A 23,382-nucleotide genomic window follows, 5' to 3' on the forward strand; every position below is an offset into this window, starting at 1 on the left:
CACCAGACTCAAAATGTAGTTGACTGCTCTTCTCTAAAGCATTCTTCATGGAACTTTGTGAATCATCCTGACAATTATTTTCACTGAAAATTTTTATTTATTTTGCTTTCATTTTTGTGTGGAAGAGATGGTCTTTTTAAATTTTTCTCCTTCCTGGACAGGTCTAATAAAAAGTATGCTTGGCTTTGCTGTTTACTTGTAAAACTCTGTTGTCCCATTAGGATGTGAAGTTGGTGGCCACCTGGACGCTCTCAGAAGCATTAGGTCAACTGCAGCACTTCGAAGACAAGCCCCAAATTTAAACCTGTTAAATCTCAGCCAATAAAACATTGAAAATAATGACTCTGCTTATGGAAAAAGACATAATTTTATAGACCAGTTAACAGAAATCTATGCAAATATGGATTAATTAAATTTTTCAAAAACCTGAGAGACATCTAATTATCTTTATTTCTCTTTTTCATAATATATTTTTGAGAGAAAAATAAATCTGAGGCTCTTCTCTAATTTCTATTTTACTGCTTTTGGTGTTCTTGCTGTATGTTCTATATGATAGGAATGAGTGGAATTTGTTTTTTGGGTTCAAGAAGCACAGATGCATATTTTTTGTCCATGGATTGATGGTTATCTGGGGATTTTTGGTTTGGGTTTTTTTGGTTGGTATTTTTCTTTAATCACAAATTATTCCCGTTTAGCTGATTAAAAGCTCCCATCACTTGCATTTATTGCATTTGCCACTCTGCATTTGTGCACTCCAACAAAACCCAAACTTCTCTCCCTGCCTTGTGAGTTCTGCTTCTTTTTATGGTTTCACCTAAGAACCTTTTCTTTTAATTGTGGAAGCCTGCTTTGATTTAATGGAAGTTTCTGTCCTCTGAGAATGATAATGTAATGCTGAGTGCTTTTTTCCCATAGTGATTATTATTTGTGGGCAAAACCAACTGCATACTTAATTATCCTCATTAGTGGTTCTGATTTTGAAACTGATTTGAACGAGTAACCCTTTGGAATAAAAGGTTGAGCACTGGCACATTGAATCAGAGTAGCAATTTGAAAAAGCATCCTTTTTTGTTGGGTTTTTTGATGGACACAGCAAATTTATATTGTTGAACCCTAAAATACTGGCTACTCTTACACAACATACAACATGGGAAATAGTTCTGCATTTTGAGATTTTAAACTGCGAGAAGAATTGTGCTGTCCTTTCTTGACTTGACTTAAAACTGTTGTGGGTGGTGGTGCTCAATTGGTGTTTTTATAATTGTATTAGTTTAATATCTCCATGTCTTTGCTAATTATATTTTTATTATCAGATCATTTTGGGCAATTGATTTAATTTTGTTTTCATATTAAAATATTTTGATTTCAGCATTATCTCATAGTTCTTCTTTAGGTCTTTCACTATTCTTCATTTTAATAATTCATTTTAATAAGACTTTCTGCGGAGTCTGGTCAGAGCATCTTTATCCAGTGCTGTTTTCCTGTTCTTGAAGTTACTTATTCTGCTTCCACCTGAAACTTATTCCTCGTGTGAGCTGTGTTTTACCCTCCTTCCCCTCAAACAATGAGCAATGTTAAATCCCCTCCAATTTAGACAAGCAAAAAAAATCCCTGTCCAGAGCCAGAATCAAAGCCAAGTTGTAAAAGTACATTTGCTTTACCCTTGCTCTAATAAAATTTATAATATTTATCAACCTTGTGTGCTAGTCATTAGATAAAACCCCTAGAGGGAGACACGATCACAGATGGATTATTGTAATGCCTCATCACTCTGATCTTTCCACAATAGCTGCAGTAATTTCTCTAGGTCACTTTGCATAGCCTGTTACTGGATAATTGAGTAGTGATAATAACATTCTTGTTTGTAAGTGTCTAATCAGGTTTTGATTCTTTTCAAATAGGGGCTTTTTTTTTCAGTTCATCAAGGGGAGATGTATTGGAGGAAAAAAAGGCCAATTTAGCCTCCTTTTTTTTTTAATCTCTCTTTTTAAAATCTCATTCATGGTGATCCAGTATAGAATCTTGGAAAAAAAAATTAAAAACCATCCTAAATAGTGACACAGCTCATCAGCATTGCACCCTTCCACCCACCCAGGCTCTCTCTCCCTCCCTGTGCTCTGCACTGAGTAATCAGCATATTTGTGATTGCATTTGTAATGTTTCTACTGGTTTGAAAGGCACAGCAGTGCATTCAGAAATGTTTCATTTATCAGTTCTGTGTGTGTGTTTATGCAAAAAAGGTTATCTTAGTATTCTGTGTTGTTTGGATGTCAACAGGGTAATTAACCTGTAGTATGATCCTGTTAATTCAGCTTCCTTAAATACAATTTGTTGTTTAGGTGGCTTCAGCCATTTTCCTACAAAAGTTGGTTTGGATTTTTTTTTTTTTTTGACTGCTTTTTAGATTAATTCCATTAAATTGTCTTACAAGATATTTGTATTTACAGTGAAAAATCAATATTTTATTTTCCTCGGTTAGGGAAGACTTCAATATTTTTCACTGACCATATGAAAAATGAGACTTGAATTCTCACTTTAATTTTTTTTTTTCAATTGTTTTGCTATAATTGGGTCTTTTGTTTTCTCTGGGTCTCTACCTCATATGTTTTCAATGACTGTGGTCACAATGATGTTGTCTTACCTGCTTTTACTCTGATTTCAGGCCAGTGAAAAAGGAGCTGTCTGGCTGATAGCAGATCTTTCAAGAGATATGAGATCCTGGGGAGTTCTTGAGTCTTCACATCCTTCTGACTCCCACCTGTCTTCTCATCTTTCTCTTCCATTTTGCCAAATAATCTCTTATTTAATCTCTTGCCTTATTCCCTTTCTCTTATTTAATGTCTTCTTTTGGGGACGAAAGGAAACATCTGGTGTGGCTGTTGGGATGATCCTGTGCAGGGCCAGGAGTTGGATTTGATGATCCTTGCGGGTCCCTTCCAACTCAGGATATTCCATGATCTTTGTCTTTTCTTGCTCTGATTCTACTAAATGTTCTTATGTGCCGCCACCCGCACCAAAACAAAAGAAAATCAACGAAAAATCCCCACCCTATTTTTGAATTTTCTGAAGCCTTGAGATGCATTTAGGAATTGCAGGTGTGAGGACAGGCAAAGGCTGTGATGCTTTAGGCTCATCATGAGCCAGACAGGCTGAACTCTCTGCACGTGTCCAAAAATGTAGGCAGCAAACATCCACCCAGGAGCTAAAAATGTTGGGGCACCTCTGCTGAACTTCTCCAGTTAACTGAGAAGTTCAAGAAAGTTGGGAAGTTGTCCCAATCCCTCCCTATCTGCTGGAGGTGGAGGACCAAGGGAAGTGAGTGATTTACCCCATCAAGGCAGGGTCTCAGCTGAGCCCAGGCTGTGTTTTTCCTACATTATCTGTGGAGAAGGCTCAAAAAACTTTTCTCCTACCCAAGGCATGATGTCTCAGGTCTTTTAGGAAAAGGCTTCTTGCAGAAGGCATGCAGGATATTAATATTTTATTGTTTTTCTTAAACTTTGATTAGAGATTGATGAGCTGATAAGAAAACACAGGTTCTTAGTCCTTAAAGCTCTTAAGTGTCTCATCTTGCTTGGAATCTGTTTGCAAAAATTTTTCCAAATGCCAGCTTTTTCTGGAATGTGTTGTCCCATCTTGGTAAAAAGGAATCCCAGGTGTCTGCCATTCCAATTCAGCACTAGGAGCTTAGAACTGACCTTTCTTTCCTTTATTTTTCTTTTTCTGTTTTTATTATACACCTTGGGTTTGCTTCTATGTTTCTTGTGTTTAGGCAGCTGTATTTAAAAGTGAGAAATTATTACTATTGAAGGTAGCACCTTATACAGTTCAATAAATCTGAAGGAAAACTTGATTGCTCCTCAGTCCCTCAATCACAACCTCACTGAAGTGAAAAAGAGGGGAAACATTGGTGTCCAAAGCTGTAGCAAACCTGAATTTGCACTGTAACACAGTTCAGGCTGTTTCTACAAACCTGCTGTGGTGCAGGAGTGCAGTCAACTGCTTAATGACATAATTTATCTTTTCTGTTTTGATTTTTATTTTAGCTAAATAATCTCAGTGGTCTCTTGGCTCCAGACTTTCACTTTGATTCATATCTTTTAATTTAGCTATATAAATATTTCATGTTGGATTTGATTAATCAAATGGATGAGAAATAATTTTTCCCTTAGTTTGAAATTGTTATTCATTTAAGACCAAACTTTCCATTTGCAAAGACATTACAGGAACAGCATTTAGTCCTTGAAAAGGGTATGGAAGGTGAATTAAATGTAAGTAGCAATTAATTGTTCAGAAACATTTTATTCATATTTTTGATTGTGCTGAATGGTCTCTCAACCATATTTCAGTTCTTTCAAGAGCTGAAGAGAAAACTTGGGCTTCAAATGGCCAATTGCAGAATAGGGGAAGAGGGCTTTGGAAGAACATGAGGCCCAAAAAGACAACTTCAAAATCACAGAAGTGTTATTTAAACTTACTAAAAGATGAAAGAGCACATGATGAAAAGGAATTATGCACAACACCAAGGCTCAGCATTGCATTCTGGAACTGAGTTGAACAAATACAAAATTTTCTTTTGTTCCATGCAAGCTCCAGGAAAATTTTCACTTTTGGCATCTTTAGGGTAAATGTTCTTGCAGCTGAAGCAACCTGAAGGGGAGACAATGTGCAGGAAGGGAAGAGAACAGATGGTTTAATGGCTTTTGTGTTTCTTCTCTCATCTCTTTGTTGGTGCTGATCCCTTCTTGTCACCAGATCCCACACGGGGCAAGCCCAAGCTGGATGCAGTGCTGTCATTTAAATGTAGGATATTCTCTCTCCCACACCTTAGTGACATCCCCTTCTGCCTGGTGTGCTTCATGAAGCCTTGACAAATCTCTCATAGGCAGGAATATCACAGGAGGTATTGGCTAGGTCCTTGCAGAATTCCTTCAAGTGCTCAGCATGCACACCCATAAGAGCTGGAGACCTGGAGGAGTGACCTGCCTGAAGAAAGGCCACCTCTTTAAAACCAAAAAATGCCTCCATTCTTAGCTGTGGCAATAGCTACAGGTGTTCAAATGCCAAACCCAGCCTGGATGTTCACAGCTGTGTGTCCATCCTGGTTCCAGCTGCCCAGCCTGGCTCACAGGGCTCAGGTTCCCTGGCTGGGGGAGATCAGCTCACAGCCCCACTGAGCAGCTTGTAAAGAATCAGCTTGAAATCAGTTGAAAAGAGAGCTCTCAAATGCCAACAGGAATTTTGCATCTGGCTGATGTATTCAGCACTTTGCTAAGCACAGCAGTGTTGTCCCCCCTGAAAATCAGGATAAATTTCCTTGGCTATAATGCTTTTTCAGTTCCCCTTATTGCTTCGTATAGTAAAAACGTGGCAAACCCCAGCTCAGGGAAGAGATGATGATGTCTGGCTCCAGATCAGAAGGCTGAAGGATAGCTTTATTAAAAATATACTATATTACATGAATATACTATTTAAAGAGATGCTATCCTATTCTACATACTTACTTACCTATCTAACTCAAACTTGTGACTCTGCTGAGAGCCCGAGCCACAGCTGGATCCATTGGTCACTGACCCCAAACAACCTTCACCAGAATCCAACCCAGCCATCCCTGCAGGTGAACAATCTCCACACCACATTCCACATGGGCAAAACAAAGCAGCAGAGATAAAGATTGTTTTCTCTTCTTCTCTCTGTGCTTCTCCAGAGGGACAGAATTGTGTCTCTCTGTCCAGAGAATGGGAATGGCACAGCTTCAACTACTTGAGAGTAAGGAACACTGATTGAATTTCTGAAAAATTTGTCCACCTCCCTCCCCCTCTCCCCTCTATTTTTCCTTCACCCATACCCCTCTCCCCATTTTTTAGGAGTGAGATCCTGGCATCTATTGAGCCTCAGACTCCAGGAGTGCTTGTTGTCCTTTGATCTGAATAACTCTTGATGTTCTCCTTTAACCACTCAGCTGAGGACACAAATCTCTGCCTTCCTGCCCCAAAGTGCTTGCAGGTGCAGATTGTTTGTCACCTTTTCATTTCAGCTGGGGAACCTGAGAACTGCTAAGGTGCAGTCTTCCTTCTTGTTTCCCTCAAGAATTATTGGTTTGGTAATAAATAACCCTCATTCAAGAAGAATCTTTTCTTCCCTTAAACTGTGAAATGATGTGATCTCTGTACAGGCAGTCACTCTGCTGCAAGAGTTTTCAGTCTGGTTCTGCCTAGGATATTATTTTCTCTTCTATGTTTGCCTTTTTTTCTTCTTCATTCTTCAGGTATTTATTTTTGCTGTTTTAGTTCCGTAACTTTCATCAGTTTCCCTGACTCTGAGCTGCTTCTGCTTTCTAAAAAATAAAGTTTTAAGTTGGCTAATATTCTATCATTAAGTAACATATAATTAATTACACATCATCTTTGACTTGTCTCAGTTTCAATTAGGTTTCAATAAATCATTTGTTCTGTCATTCAACTACTCCCTTTCTTCCTATGGAATGCTAAGGAGAAATATCTTTTTAATAAAAGCTTCTGAAATCTTATTTTTCTAATTGGATGTCTCCAACATGGCTTACACAGTGAATTCCTCCACAAAAAGCATCTGGGCTGTCAGCATTGTGTATAAGTGTGTGTATTACAGCACTATGATTATTTTCCAGGGATCTTGGTGTGTTTGTGGCTGCCATTAGGATGAATGTGTAGCAGATGCTGGCTTAAATTGAAGCACTATTGTACTGGCTGATGGATGCAAAGTTTGTCAAAAGTAGTGAAAGCTTCTACAGGGGATACAAAGCAGCTGGAAAAATTCATTGTTATGTGCTGCTAGTATGAGTCTCTAGTTCAGCTGTGCTGTGATTGATTGGGAAGTTAGATTCTATGGAAGTGTCAAACAGAGTTCCTGATGGCATTCGTAATTTGGTATTTACCTCTTTGTTCTTGGCCAGGAAATCTACTGGATTTGCTTGAATATCTGCTAAGAAGCAGCACAGCATAATAAAAACTGGCAAATGTGAACTGTGTTTATTACTTCCACGTGAATATCTTGTTGGCCAATGGAAATTTAAATGCCCTGTTGATTGTTTCATTTGTATTTGTAGAGAAAAGCTTGTACAGCAGATGAACAATGCTAAATTGTTTTTTTTTTTTTTCAGTTCTCTATTATGTTACCAACAATACTGTTCCCTGCTTCAAAGTACAACTATAATTAGAAATGTGATTATGTAAAAGTGGCACCATCTTATTCGCTCCTTGTGAATGAGGATTCAGCTTCTTCCTGTGTTTCATCCTATTGTGCCTATTTTTGCTTTCCAGATGCCTCAGTTCCCCTTTGGGATTTCACCCACTAGGTGGAACTTTTCTTGCAGGGGGTTTTATTCTGTGCTGGCACCTGCCTCGTCTAAATGCAGGAGCTCAGCTCCAGAGTTGAAATTTCTCCTTTCTGAAGCTCCAAGTGCCTTTCAGCCTTCTCTGTGCCGCTCATGTATCTGTCTCCTGCATGCCAGGCATCTTTCCCTGTTGGAGAGGGTGTCTCTCTTTTTTTAATTTCCAGGGATTCCCAGAACTAATTTTGCTCTCCTTTGAGTCTCTCCTAATTGATATTTAGAATCAACACCTTCCCACCATGCATCTTTGCAAATTATCAAAAAAGAAGAGGAAAAAATAGTCTATTTTGTGCTCCAAAGTATCATAAAATGCAGTGGCAGAGTTAGACAAGAGAGTTCATGGCTTGGCATTGGAATTGCAAGTTCTTTCTGCAGGATGAAAGAATTTATCTTGTGCAAACAAAGGCTACCCTGAAATCTGTCACATCACTGCTCGCTGGGATCTCCTTCAGTGGGGCCACCTCTTCAAAAACTGACCCCTAACCAGCCTTGCTTTAGAAAATCCTGTCAGAATCCTTTGCATTCAAGATATAGTGAAACATCCAAATCTTTGTTTGTGTCAAGAAAAACTGACCTTTTATTTTTGCAAGTGAACCCTATATGCAAATACAAAGCAGATTGGTGGTCTTGGAATATATCCTACCATTTACTGGAAAACAAAAATCATGTGTTAGGCTTATCAGCTCTCCAACAGAGGTTGTAGAGCTTTAGAGGAAATGTTGGGGGCCATTAAACCACCTGGAGATGTCAATCCCTCCAGTGAGAGCTGAATAGTCCATGGCAGAAGGGGTTAATCTGGTGCTCTGACTAATATTGACTCTTCCTAGTGATACAGAATCTTCAGTTTAAGTTTGGGAGTTGGACCCCATGGATTTGCATGGATGGCAGAACCAAGATTATCACAGGCACCTGGGTTTAGAAGTCTTTGCTAGAAAGACATGACCAAATGATAAAAAAAATGATAGAAAGACATGACCAAAAGATAAAGCATTTACTAAGCTGTATCTGTATTAAGTATAGACATATGTTACTATTAAGGAGTTACGGGAGGTTTCTTTTCACTGTTTGCTCATCTCCTTTTATGACTTTATAAATAATTTTTGCCATGGAAAGACAATAAAAATAAATTTAGGGATGCTAACAGCAACTGCCTGTGTCCAGGCAGAAATTTAGTCTCTGGAAATTTTATGAAGGCAGATTATGGATATATTTTTGCAGGTTGTATGAAGAATGCTGCCTCAGGAAGTGCAGAAGTGGGCAGATCTGTATCCAAAACACCGAAAGCGGTTTCTCAGTTTACTTTTGGGTGCAAACCACTCACTGTGTTTAACCTGGCGCTATTTTCTTTGAAACCAAGAAACATTATACTATTTTATTTATTTATTTTATTAGAGCAGACGTTAGCATCCAGATTAGCTTTGATTACCTTCCCTGGGCGGGCGCCGCGTTTGACTTGGCGGCGTTGGTGTCGAATCGCGTCGCGCGCTGCTGAAATTCCTCAAGGTTTTCAAGGCCTGCTTTTTATTTTATTTTATTTTTCCTTTCTGTCTTGCAGTTTTCGGTGAAGAGCTACACGCCAGTCTCTACTTTGTCAATGCATCTCTGCAAGAGGTAGTGTTTGCTAGCACCACAGGGACTCTGGTCCCCTGTCCAGCAGCGGGGATCCCCCCGGTGACGCTCAGATGGTACCTAGCGACGGGCGAGGAGATCTACGATGTCCCAGGGATCCGCCACGTCCACCCCAATGGCACTCTCCAAATTTTCCCCTTCCCTCCTTCAAGCTTTAATAACTTAATCCATGATAACACTTACTATTGCACAGCTGAAAATCCTTCAGGGAAAATCAGGAGTCAGGATGTTCACATTAAGGCTGGTAAGTGGAATCTTTTGTTGGGTTCGCACAGGGTTGAGGAGGGAGGGAATTTGGGTGTTTCAAAGAGTAGCAGCAGATATCAATCAAGGGAGGTTGGCTAGAAGTGTAACCTCTAAACTCTAAACTATATTAAATAATATTCCTCTCCCTCTCCCTCTCCTCCCCTCCCCTCCCCTCATTATTTTGGTATTAGAAAGTTACTTTGCCAAAGATCAGTTGAGCACAAAATAAGGAGAAATGAAATTACAATCAAATCAACAATCAAACCATGCTTGCAGATTAAAGAACACATAAAAGTGTGAGAAGATGGATTTTGTACATGGGCTGGAAGAGAAGAGAAATGATTTGCCTAAAATCACACCCCTCCTCATTTGTGATCACTTGTGCTTTGCTTTGAGACAGAAATTTGTGTTCCCTGCAATGATTCAGAAGCTGACGTTGGTCCATGGACAGTGCTTTCTCTTTAAGCTAAAATATGCAAATGAGGAGGATGGTTTTGCATCTGTTTTCTGTACTGACTGGGTCAGCCAGTGGGGAGTTACAGAGGGATCAAAATCAGGCCTTTGTTGCAACACACAAACACATGATTGCACAGCTTTTGAAGATTTTTGTCTAGCTGCTTCAGTTAATTAAAATATTCAAACAAACAAACAAAAAATTGTCTGGGAGCTGACCCTTGGAAAAAGCAAATCTGTGGAAGCTCTTTGATTTTGGTGGAGCTATGCTTGGTTTTTCTCAGAAGAGAGCAACCTTTCCTCTGGAGATTTGTCTTCACAGGAGTCTCACAGGGAAAAAAAAAACAAAAACTGTGAAGAGTTAACAAGTAGATTTGCCTGAGACTTTCTTTTTAAATAATAAAATGCATTCTCTTCTTCTTAACAGTAAGTTAACATTTGGAGATCTGTAGTTTGTAGGCAGCTGGGAAGCTGCAAAGAATAAAAACCAGGTTTCTATGAAATTTGTGTCTCATTAAAATTTTAGTCTAGGAAAGTGGGTTTTCTTGCACAAGAAGCATCCAGTAGAAGCAAGTTATGTTATATATATGGGGAGTTCTATGATGATCTATGCTTCTTTTGAAATTATTTAGTTATCCATAAAGGAAATACCCTTGAAAATCAAAGATTCATATGAACACATTGTAACCAACTTTATGTTTGAATCTCCATTCTGGTTTTTCAGCTTTTAGTCTTTCTGATTTTACTGTCTTGGATTTGAGGGCAAGTTGTCTGGCAGAATTATATTTAGAGACAACATAATATTTATTTTTATCTTTGGATTTTTCTCCATTTTGTCTCCATACTGTGGCTCCATTTTGAACATCCTTTGGGCAGTATTTTTTTTCCAGGATTGCCTTCCATTTTTACATTTCTTAGATAAGCTAATGTGGGGATACAAAGGAGGCAAAACTTGCAGTGCTGCTGGCTAAGGCTCTGCTCTGCGTTCCTTTCAGTGTAAAACATTCATCCATGGAACTCCAAAAAAGACTTCTCCCTCTGCTTGAGAAATGAAGTTTGCAAATATAAAAAGGACCTTGTAAAAGAACTTTGCTGTTGGTAGTGTAGGTGCTTGGCTCAGTATTTAACAACTCCTTTTTTTTGGCCAAGTCAAGAATGCATTCTCTACCTCTTTTCTTTTCTTTTTTAACCTTCTACCCCATTTCCACTCATTTCTCCACTTAATTCAATTTCTCAGTGAATCTGAGGTTTGGATAATGAGTTCCCTTCCTTCACATGAGCTGATGGCACAGCACAACTACCAGTGAGCATCTTTTCCACGGGCTGTGTAACCCCTCAGTCACAGGAAAACACAATTTGGAGAGTCTTCTGTGCATGGCAGTCAAGTGTATTTTTTGCTCAGATGATAAACCCCGGATTGCTCAAATTTGAAATTAGAAAGTTCATTTCTTTATGTGGTGCTTGCAAAATATTTCTGTTCATGTGAAATCAGAAAAATATTTCATACTGGCATGAATTAACATGGTTTTTGTGTTTTTTTTTTTTTCCCTAATTTTTTCCTTCCAGTTGCACTCCAACAGCAATTGGTTTCCTAAGAATACAGAAGAAATCAATGGATAATCTGGTCATAGCACAAAGACTAATATGGTTCTGCCCATTCTCAAAGTCAGCTTGAGAATGTCTGGAGCTCATTTACCCCTTTTCCCAGGAATATGGGCAACAGATAGAAAAATTCCAGCTCACAGATAATTGTAATTGTGGTTTTGCATGTAATTTGGGATATAGTGCAACATATATTCCCAAACTCCTCTCAAAAAAATGATAACCCTCAACCTGGGCACCCAAACCTAATCCTCTTCCATGCCAGTCCCACATGGGACTTAAAGTCTCCATTTTATTTTCAAGCTCTCCTGTGCAGTCATGGCAGTGAGAAGTCTATTATTTTTTTTTCTTTAGCAAAGAGTGACATTCTCATATAAATTAATGACCTAGAGACTCAGGATGTTTTTAAAAAAATAGAAAAAGTAAAAATCAGCAATTAATTAATGGAAGCTGTCACAACCATGATTTGGAAATATCTGAGGAGCCTCGTAAATCACAATAATGTAAATTTTTTAAAGCAAGGAAATGAATAAGCTTCTTTCCATTTTCTGTGCCCCGCATGGTTTCTGTGTTGGATTTTATTGACAAGATCAGTTGGGCAGATTTTCAAAGGCCTTTCCTGGGAATGATGGCTGGAGCAAGAATACAGGCACAAATCAGCCTTGTTAAGATGATCCGTGGGCCATTCCCTGGGTGTAGGACAAGGTCAGGGGACTAAAGGTGCTTATAATATCAATTTAACAGTCACAACAGGGTTAAGAATCCTAATCTTTGATTAGCAATTAATTATTTCCTTTTATAAACTATTATCTTCTAATAGAAAATGGATTTTTTTTTCCTTTTAAAAAAGATATTTCATTTTTAATTAAACTTATTTTCAATTAGAGCGTCTAGAATTTATATTTTTACAGCAATATTTGGGATGGAGAACTTCAGTCTTAGTTTTTGTAATGGTAACAGTGGACCTGAAAATTTGATGCTGTTTGCATTTTGTGGTTACATTTCATTACAATTTCATCTCATCCCAGCAATGTTAGTTTAGTGTGGTGTGAATGATTTTTCTAGTTGTGCTTTTATCCACCTTGTCCATCCAGTTGCTCTTTTTTCTCTTTTTCCATTAAATTATTGATTTCAAACTCAAGACAAATACTATGCTGGTTCTAAAAATATTTTTTTGCATCATATTGGATTTTATAATAATGTGGTTTTTAAAATACAATTGCCACTTTGTTTCTGCTTTTTTTTTTTTTTTTTTTTTCCACTAACTGGTCTCTTTCAAGGCTGGTCAATCAAATGTAGCTCTCTTCTTACTCTCATTTCTGTGTGTTCCTGACACATATTTCTTTTTTTCTTTCTGTCACCTCCATCAGTTTTCTCCTTTGGTTCTCACTTCTTCAAAATCCTAAATGACACTGACCTTCTCTTCTCCCCTCTGGATGTCTAATTCACACACAGCACCTGCATGAACCCCTGTGCTCTTTGACAGAGCACAAAATGAAGGGAAATGTGGCTGAGGAAAATGCACAAATAACATGAAACACAACACCCTTTACCCACATAAATATGCAGTTCTTACCCGAGCCTCCCAGAATGAGGTGAGGAAAGAACCCAGAGTAAGAGATGGAGATGCTGAGGGAACAAAAAGATCTGGGAATGGTTTTGTATCAACTTGGAAACGTTGATTCATTCCCTGACATGAGAGCTCACAGCCTGACGGCGATGGGGGCACTTTGCAAGGCTGGCAGAGGCAGCAGGTGGTTTGTGGGGCTGCAGTTCATTCATTTCTTTCCCAAACCCTCCTCTTGTCCCTGCAGTTTTACGGGAACCCTATACAGTCCGTGTGGAGGACCAGAAAGCCATGAGAGGCAATGTAGCAGTGTTCAAGTGCATTATCCCCTCCTCTGTGGAGGCATACATCACTGTTGTCTCATGGGAGAAAGACACAGTCTCGCTTGTCTCAGGTAGGCTCTGATGGCTTTTTATTATTTTTTTCCCCTATCTGGAAATGGCAGAGATGTTTCCTGTTTCTTTTTTCCCCCCACCACGAAATGCCTGATGTTTACTTTGGTTGGATTCTGAGTGGGATGTCACTGCTGCATCCCTGTGACTCTGTGTGTGTGACATGAAGGCTTCAGACAGCCCTGCTTTTCCAGCCTGCTTGAGGGGAAAATAACATGTTTTTTTTGTTTTATACCAGACATAAAACCAGCTTTCGGCTGCTGTGGCAGTGGGTTTGCATTTTAACTTTGATAAAGAGCTCCTGCAATGCCAAAGAAATTTGAGTGTCACAAACATGTGCTGGGTTGTAATTGTTTTTAGTAGTGATGTTACTCATGGATTAGAAGAAATCCCGAATCTAAATTAGTTTGGTTATGTTTAAATGAGGTATGTAATCAATATTTATAGTTTCATAGCATTTTAATCCCAAATAACCTCACAGATAACAGTGGAGGCTTAAGCAGTGCCATAAGCTGAAGTGAAACAATCTGTACTAAAGCAGTTATGTGCATTAATCTATTTACTGACAGAGGGAGAAAATGTGAGGCATTGTTCAGGAATTTGGGCAAAGAAAATCTAACATTTTAATGCATAAATATTGTAAGAAATTCATGGGAGAACAAATAGGTAGGAGAAATATTTTCAGTATAGTACATATCTGAATTATATATAATGCAGAGTGCAGCTGTTGTTACACATACAAATGATTTATGTGTGCAGAAATTGGAAATGTATTGTTCCAGGGCTGTGCAGAATGGAAAAAAAAATAGTTTGAGTTAAATGTTGTACAGTCTACTCAGGAATACGTTTGTGTTTATGATGCTGAAGTGTGTGGAAATGTTTCTGTACTCCTCCTCAGTATATTAATAATTTTTTTTTTCTGACAAATTGTGTCATTGATGGCAATACCTGTGTCTCTATATGGCTCCTATTATAGATTTAATTTCTCTCCATGTTTTACTGATTCCTGACATCACCTTGAAATATTTTTTTCACAAATTATAATTCAAAGACATTTCTAAGCATTTGGTAGATATTTAAAACCCATGTAATTGATGATCTGTTGTTCTATATTGCTAGTGTACTGTCTAAGCTTGGTAAATTCACTTCTCTTGGATTTTGATAATATCATAATTTTTGGTCATTGAGTAACTGCAGCTGGGTGTGTTTGCACAAAGAGGTCTGGAATATCTGAATTGCCAGCACAGGTCAGAGTTGTATTTAATACAAAAACAAACTTTCCATTATTCTGTATATATGGATGCAGAATTGTGCTTAAGTTCTCTAAACTATGGTTGTAACTATTTAACACAACAGTGGATGGATGTGTTTATTTTGCTTCATCTTAAAATAATCTGCTACATGGTGCATGTACATCTGTATGTGTGACTCTTGGCTCGAGGAAAAAACATTAATTTCTTCATGATTAACTACCTTCATTTTTTTTTCTAAGCTTATGCATTCTCTTTTGTAAGAAAATATGAATCTTTTCTGTGGAAACATAGGCTGAGAGGACACAATCTGAATTCCTTCTGCCTCTGTGATATCTGAGAGTGGCTCAATCCTCCTTCACCCTGGAGCAGGGGACACTCAGGTCTCTGTAATCTGTTCATTAGGGAAAAAATAAGGCTGCTCTTCACATTATGCCTGCCACTTACAGATAATTTATTTTCATTAGCTTATATTGGTTTTAATCCCAAATTTGGGGGGATAAAACAATGTAATAACATTTAATTATATGGATCTAAATCTAATTTTTTTTTTCCTTAATGGACCCTCTGAAAATGGTTGACAAGGCTACAATCATTAAAAATCTATTACAAATTTTAGCAAGTTTCTTATTATCCCACAATCCCCCATTTCTGCAGTTGGGAATTTAAATGAAAATAAAACATAGTTCATCAGAATGGATGCTATGAAAAACCCCAATTATTGTATTTTTTTTTAGTGTGCAAGACCAGATTCTTGCACACAGGAAAGTATTAGAAGCTATTAAGACTGGAGAATATAAAATTCTCATTTATTCCCTTTCCCTTTCCCTTTCCCTTTTCCTTTCCCTTTCCCTTTCCCTTTCCCTTTCCCTTTCCCTTTCCCTTTCCCTTTCCCTTTCCCTTTCCCTTTCCCTTTCCCTTTCCCTTTCCTTTTCCCTTCCTAAAAAAAAAAACAAACAAAAAAATCCCAAAAAGCATTATGTTTTTACTTTTCTAGGGTAAAAACATCCTGCCTTTTCAGAAAGAGAGTTTTAGCAGGGTGTTCCTTTATTAAAACTGTACAATGTTTTTGGCCTTGCCACAGTGTGCTGTCCTGGGCACATCTGTATATTTGGTTTTCAGGGAGCACAGTGATGTCCACAGTAATCCAAGTGTGTAATAAATAGAGCTGGGCAAGAGCATCTTCTGTTTCCTGGCTGCAATTTCATGTCATGCCTCCAGGTTATTGTAAAGTAATTGGGAGTTGAAACATATTAAGACCTATTACCAGAGCTTTTCCAAGGAGCATCCCAATAAATCACCCTCCATGTTCAATAAAGGGAAAGGTGCCCATGTTTGGAGCCAGAAATACCAATTTCTGTGAAGCTTCCATGTGTAGTCTGGAAAGGTTTGCAGGGGCTTGTCAGTCTGTCAGGAAACAGTTCCAGAATTGGGGTTTTGCTCCTACACTTTCTCTTCTGATGGTGACAGAAAACCTGAGGCCAAAAAGATTTTACAGGGTCTCCTCTAGGGGCAAAGGTAGCACGAAGAAAGATTTTTAAAGCAAGGCAAAACCAATTATTTGGATTAATCTATTTTGAGAAAAAGCAGAAAACACTGAGCTCCAACAGCAAATACAGAGAAATCTTTTCCTACTGGAAAATTCCATTTTGAATAATAATGGTGAGATGGCATATTCAGCTCTCTTCACTGGATACAACTGTTTAACAATCAAACTTTGCAGTGGTGTCTGACAAGCTCTGAAGTGTCAGCAAAATTGAGGATTGATGGTAGCTCTGAGAAGTCTCCAGGGGCTCACAAAGTGCAGGTAACTGCTCTAGCAAGCTCTGCAGCTGCAGCTACAGAGTCTCTTTTCCTAAAATCCTTTTTTTCTGAAGAATTTTGCATTGTCAATTGACTTGAAACTGAGTCTGAAATTAATTTGAATTATAACAGGCAGATCAAGGCAGTGCAGTTTGTGCTTGTACCCATAACCAAATCTTACGTGTTTTTATTAATGGCACTAAACACAAAATCTAACATCAGCCTAGAGCATTGTGTTCCTCCTAGAATCACCCTGGGATTTCTGATGGATAGCTGCACATGGCTTGCTCAAAGGTCAAACTTCCTTTCCCTCTTCCTGCTTTCCTTCACAAACCATTTCCAAAGAAAAGAGACTTTTGGAATCAGCTTTGTGCTGACCTCGTGACCATTAAAAGCAGACTAAGCCCTACAGGACCAAAGAGCTCAGCAAAGCTGAGGGTTTTTTTGTAATAACATCCAAAAAATAATAAAAATAATAATAATAATAATTAAAAAATAAAAATAATAAACCCATGGGGCAATAGGAAAGTGCCACAGCACAGATTGTGCTTCTGCTCCTGTTGAGCAACTGTAAGGCAGAGGGGGGTCAAACGCTTGGCTCATTTCTCCTTCACACACAGAACTGTGAAGCTGGACTAGAAAGGAAAGTGAAATAACTGCTGATTGGGCTGTGCCCAGGTGAAAGCACAGAGCAGAACCCACTCATGTCTTAATTAGTCCCGGGGAGAGCAAAGGATGGGTGTGGTTATAGGGGAAGGAGGGCAGAAAGGGATTACTGGAAGTGAAGGTCAGTGGAAGGGATCAGCAAAGAGAGAAGAGCAGAATGAAGAATGGATGTAAACAAAGCCTGAAGAATTAATTTGGGTCTGCCTCTGCACTCTGTATTTCTGATAGGAATGCCTCCTGCCCTGATCATGATAACTGCAAGGGATTTTGAGTTTTTCTGTGTTTATGAACACTGCCAAGAGCAGGATCGTGAGTAGGTTCGTGCCGTGACCTTTCTGAATTCCCATTTTCCTGTCTAATGGCACACCATGCAAGAATCTCTCTGATTTATACATGGACTGTGACTGCTTAAAAAATAAAGTAGAAAAGGGGAAAGACAGATATGGCATATTTGAGTGTGCAGAACAGCAGCTCTGAGGAAAGGTGGGCGAGCATGGATGGAACATGGTTCCCTGAAGGAACCCTGGGATTGACGTGCTGCTGACAAGTGATGAGCCTCCCAGCCAGCCTCCTTCCATCAGCCAGGAATTAGTCACACTGGACCACAGCTTGGGAAGTGTCACTGCTGTACACTGACCTACATTTGGCCTAATGAATTGCATTATTTATTTACACACAGCTCCTCAAGTCTCGTCTTTAAAGGACTCGGGGGCTCTTGGATCTCTTTCTGCACAAAGGGCTTTTCTGACTGCTGTGGTTGGCAGTAAGCAGGCAGAGTTTGCCAGGAGTTCCCACATGGTGACATCTGAGACAGCTTTGGGCTCTGCTGGGGTTTGGAGATTGCAGCAAGGGCTCCGTTTGCACAGGGCTGTTATTTCAGCCACAAGCTTTGTACACAGTACAAGAAAAAAACAAACTCTTTATGGAGAGGGGTCCTGTGATCAGAATTAGATTATTGCTGGTGACCACAGGGATTAAGTTCAGCCATTTGACTGAGGCTGGGTCTAGTAGAGATGAGCAATGATGTTTATTGCTTTGCTTTGATGTCAGTGCTTGACCACAGCTGCTAAAACCCAAGCATTGAACATATATTTAACCTATGTCCCTGAATGCTCTACATGCAAAATTTCTTCTGATTCCAGGTGAAGTGAGGCGAAGATTATATTTTTTTAATTATTAAATACCAACAGCATATATAAAATTTTAATAGATCTACATGTAAGCTACCTTCTACCAAAAATGTGTCAGTGAGGTTTAATTCTTCTCTTCAGAGTTGTATCAGCACTCAGAAAACACAACAGGCAAATCCCTCCATGTGCTGAACTTCCTTCACTCCCTGGAAAGCTGATGGGAGCAGCATTCAGCCACGTTCAGGTCAGGCTGCAGGTTTGCTGTTACAGTAATGTATTTTCTGAGCTTCCTAAAGTGCACTTGCCCATCTCTAAAGACAATATATTGCTTAATCACTTTCTCTTTCAGCAAGGTTATTTTCCTGAGGGACCTAGAAAAAAAAATATTTACTGCATTATTTAAGAAATGTCTCATTTTGCATGTTTTTCCTGAGAACTCTGCTCTTTTAAGAGGACAGTGTCTTATAGTGCCAGAAAGTGGAGATGGTAAAAAATCAGCACTTCCTGCTTGTGCAAACAATTTTCACACTTTCCTCTGTTTCATGAACTAAAATTTGAGTGAGGCCATGTACTTCAAACAGTTCACTGAAGGAAATTATAAATAACAAGCAATAGGACAAGAGGAAATAGCCTCAAGATGTGCCAGTGGAGGTTTAGGTTGGATACTGGGGAAAATTTTGTCACTGGAAGGGTGGTCAGAACAGACTGCTCAGGGAAGTGGTGGAATTGCCATCCCTGGAAGTGCTAAAAACACACCCGAATGTGGCACTTAGGGAGATGGATTAATGGTTGGACTCAGTGATCTTAGAGTTCTTTTCCGACCTAAACCATTCCTGTGTCTTCTCTGGGCTCCATTTTTTGCTTCCTATTGGAGTATTTTGATCGGGTGAATAATTTTCAAGTTATGTCTCTGGTATGGGTAGCATTGGATGCAAGGATTTCAACAGCCTGGTGGGAGTCAGGAGTTGGGAGCCACTTGAACAGATGAAGATGGAAAGCATCTGATTCACGTGTCAAAAAATCACATTTTGGTAGCAGAGAGGAAAGTGAGCAATGTGGTTGTAGCACAGTATTTCCCTGTAGAGGGAACTCGTGGATTTTCCTCGGTGTGACTGGACATTTTGACTGGTCTGAGGGTAGAGAACAACGGTGGCTGTTTGTGAGAGATGGAGGAGAAAAATATCTCTGAGTGGGGTATTGTGGTGGTCAAAATCCAAAAAGTCAAAATTTGCTCTGTCTCACCATACCCAGCAATTTTAATTCTAATGGCACTCACAAATAGTAGCAGTGGCTTTGACATTTCAGTACCAAGGCATGTCTAGGAGAAAAGTGTATCATAATTTTTCTTTCCCCTCTGTTGCTGCTGAGTTTTGGGCAGCCTTTTATTTCCATTAATGGGAGGGACTCTTTCCCTCTTCTCACTTTAAAACAAGCCAAAATAAAAGCCTCAATCCCAACAACCCCTGAATCTTCTTTCTCACTTTTTTTTCCTCAACTCTTTAATTTATTTCCTCTCTACTTAAATTAAAGCATGTGAAAAACTTGATTGGATTCAAGTCCCCTTTAGAATTGCTTTTGCCTTCTTGAGAATTGAACAGAGAGAGAGAGAGAGAGAAAGGATTGCAAGTCTGCTTCTGGGTAAAAGCTTCAAATATTTATTTTCTTATGATTTATGCCCTTCCCTCTCTTTCCATCTCTGTATCCATCAGTGTGTGTATACATATATATATATATATATATACACACACATATATGGGCACTTATCACATCTCTCCATGGGCCTGAGGCTCTGTTGGACCATGCATAACATTATCCAATCTGATGCCCAAACTGTTCTGTTTTACCACCTTGTTATTGATGTTGCCAGTCATGAGGAGGTTTCTTTCAGCATGGTTGAATTCAGTGACACAGTTAGTCTTTCACTGGAAATATCTGTGTCACATTATTTTCTCTCCAGATGTGCTTGAAATTTCTTTCATTTCCCTGGGTGAAACCCATTTTATCACCTGGCTAGCTTTTTCTATTCCCCATGGTTTCTGTAATATTAATTCTCTCTGGGGCTTGAAGAGCCTTCAAATAAATATGGCCTGCATTTAAATGAACTCAGTGTTTACCAGCTCTTTATTAAAGGTGAAATAAGAGCAGACTGACTGCTAACCTTCCCAGGTGCTCACTCAACATTCTTCCATTTTGTCTTTGCTCTTGTTTCACCATTCTTCATGCAGTTTTTGGTTCATATATATATATATATTTTAATACCTAAAGCAATATTTTTATCTGTTTGGTTTAATTGCATGATTTGGGGTGGGGTGTCTGATTTTATACAGAGCAAAGCTCAGTGCTGTCAGCTTTGGTATCAAAATTCTGTAAACAGGGACATGCTTTGATGAATCAGTGTGCTGGATTTAGCTTCAGTTTTATGATTTATTTTAATTTTTGCTTTTTGAAATAGCTATTGTAGCATTGTTTTCTTCCTTATAAATCTCCCCTGCCAGGAGTGTGTGATCTTGTCACCTTCCTGAGCAGCAGTGGATAAGTAGGTGACCACACTAAGCACTGTGTGCTTGAGTTTCCCCATCAAAACCCAGCCTAACCTGAGCCAACACCAATGAGCTGTGACAGCTTTGATGTGAGGGGACAAAATTGATGCATGAGATTCATTTTAATGAGTGTGTGCCTCTCTACTGGGAATCCTTTCTGGCTGTGGTCGTGGTTTAGCTGCACTCTGAGGGGAGCAGAATGGCAAAACTGCCACCAGCTGTGATTTTCAGGTTATTTTTAATACATCCAAAGAGAGATCTACAGGTGACATCTCAAAAAAACCCAAAAAAAACCCCAACAAAACAAAGCAACAACAACAACAAAAAAAAACAACAGAAAAAGAATATTCTATTGTTGTATGTTGTCCCAGGCAACTGATTTCAATTAAACATCAAAACATCATTCCGGAGAGCAGTGCCACTAAGTTGATAAATCCACATTTTTTTTTTTAGGGCTGTAGATGGTCGTACAATGCTCATTTTATTTTCCCTCCCTGTCAAGAGTCCAATTTTAATTGAGAGGCTCATTAGAAGAATGACTCATTAGAAGGAATTGGAGGTGTCTTTCTGGTAGGGCTTTGTTTCATTTGCTGTGACATCAGTGTTGTACCTGGGCTGCTGATCTGCAAAGCCACATTTTAATTGCATGTGAGTTTTCCCTTTGGAAGAAGGTTATGATGGAGGCCAAGTGACCTTTTAGTCAGAATCAAGTGAAATTTAAAGCCTGTGATCTGGTGTGTGAGCTCAAGCTGTGCTGGGGCAGATGCTCTGACCTGATGCAGAAAGGTGGTAGATGCAAAATCTAAACATTTTCTGTTGTGAGCAGTTGCCAAAAATACCTAGAAAATTTAAAGCCAGTGAATGTTTTGTAAGAGTGAGAGTACAGTAAAAAGATTAAATTAAGTTTAGATGTTCTCTACCACCACCAAAATTGCATTATAATTGTGATTACTGATATTTTTCACAGCAAGGGTAGCTGACCAGTTTATTTTTTTGGTTTAAAACAAAATAGACGTGGTTTTTTGGTTGTGGGGGTTTTTTTTGGGTTTTTTTTTTTTTTTTTTTTTTGTTGTTGTTGTTTAAAATAATTATGTTTAAAATCCTGCCCATTCTTGCCATGCACTCAAGCACTGGTGGTGTTGAATGAGTTGAAATGTTTCCTGTGGGCCATTGGAGACCAACGTGATGCCAACGCTTTCAGCTGCCAGAGGAGTGTGATCCGCAGAGACCTGTCAACAAAAGCAGGTCAACAGGATTGAGCAAGGCAAAAAAAAATCAATAAATCTTTGAATTAATCATGCAGCTGCCAGGGAGAATTATGGGTGCATGAAATGAAGGCTGTAGGTATATGTCTATGGCAACTTATTCTCTCCTACCTCATTGTGTCCTTTTCTGTGCCTGCAGGTTTTCCTTTCCCTGCTGCCACCTGAATGGCTCTGTTTATTTGGGTACCTTAATGGATTACTCACTGTTCATTTTAAAGTAACAAATTCTGTTTTGATTACAGAATTCCCCTTTTCTTCCTCTCTGTCTGCACTGTCACTTTTCTCACTGTTGTGTGCGCTGGGTGTGAATTAATCCCGGGATTTCACCTTCAGGATTGCACATCTTGTGCAGTGAGTTGGACTGAAAGGCGCTGCTGCCTGGGTGAGCAGAGGAGCTGAGAATTCATGCCAGTTCTGCGGGTGAGGGGACACCCTTGTGAGTCCTCCTGCAGCAGCAGGGCTGGGGAAGGAGCCCTGGCCAGCTCTTCCTCCCTGGGCAATGCCCAGCTCTGCCTCACAGGCAGATGTGGCCACTGAACACCTCTGCCAAGGGGGATGTTGCACACTCTGCTCCCTGGGATGCAGCTATGGGGAGCTAAAAGGGCAGCTCGAGGAGCAATTTGACCCTGGCACATGCTTGGGGGGGATGTGTGGAGCTGAGAATTCAGAGGTGCATCCTGCGTGTATCTCTGTGGCTTCAGCTCTGTGCTTTTCATTCTCTCCCCCTCCTCCTCAGAAGGATTTATCTCTCACTGCAGGGCCCTGCAGGGATTGTTCTCAACAACTTCCCCATGCAAAACTTGAGTGTTTTCCTGCTGCAGCTTCTGGGCAGCAAGAGAGGATGGGGAAATGAATACCTCAGCATCTTTGGATGTTCCATTGTGCTGCAGATGATGCAGAGGTCCCTCCCCTGTGCCCTCCCCAGCTGCAGAGCGTGGTCCTGCCCCATGCCAAGGATGCCTCCTTGGCTCCCTGCCCAGGACCAGGGCTGGCTCTCCTCCAGCTGGGGTGCAGCCCAGAGCTGGATGCTCACTCTCCCTGCAAATTCAAATTCATTTTCCTCTTCCATCCAGGGCTTTCTTTGCAAATAGACACTGATATTCGTAAAATCCCCCAGAACAATTGCCCTGCTACTTGTGGAAGGTCAGGGCAGGCTCTGTTCAGGGATTACATATTCCAGCTGACATACAGCACTCTTGTTTTCCAATTGCATGCCTAGGGAATTTTTTTTTTTTTCCTAAAGGTTTTTCCTTCCTTCTTCGTTAAAACAGAGAATCAAATTCCTGACACACTCAGAAAACACATTGCAGTCCAGCTGTGGAGGTGATTTTTGAATTTTTGCACTAACAAAGAGACAAGCGGATTATAGTTTTCCAGAGGATGCAGAGATTTATATACTTTTTTTGTTGTTCTCCTTTTGTAAAACACCCTGCTGGTTAAATACCATTGTTTAGTAAACCCACACTTTAT

At 39.5% G+C, this 23,382-nt stretch overlaps 1 protein-coding gene across 5 annotated transcripts in view; it reads left to right on the forward strand.

Annotated features, from left to right (window-relative positions):
- The window catches only part of DSCAM (DS cell adhesion molecule), a 445,883-nt gene that overhangs the window by 54,394 nt on the left and 368,107 nt on the right, over positions 1–23,382 (forward strand). For 4 of the 5 annotated variants that reach the window (XM_031506212.2, XM_021527473.3, XM_077781696.1 and 1 more), the window contains exons 2-3: positions 8,925–9,242; positions 13,114–13,260. In XM_031506212.2, coding sequence (XP_031362072.2) covers positions 8,925–9,242; positions 13,114–13,260 — 465 coding nt within the window. Of the gene's footprint in view, positions 1–4,767; positions 4,793–8,924; positions 9,243–13,113; positions 13,261–23,382 lie in introns of those variants that run through there. The other variant, XM_077781698.1, reaches the window with a different exon arrangement.

Source organism: Lonchura striata, chromosome 2 (assembly GCF_046129695.1).
Source record: "Lonchura striata isolate bLonStr1 chromosome 2, bLonStr1.mat, whole genome shotgun sequence".
NCBI classification, from domain to species: domain Eukaryota; kingdom Metazoa; phylum Chordata; class Aves; order Passeriformes; family Estrildidae; genus Lonchura; species Lonchura striata.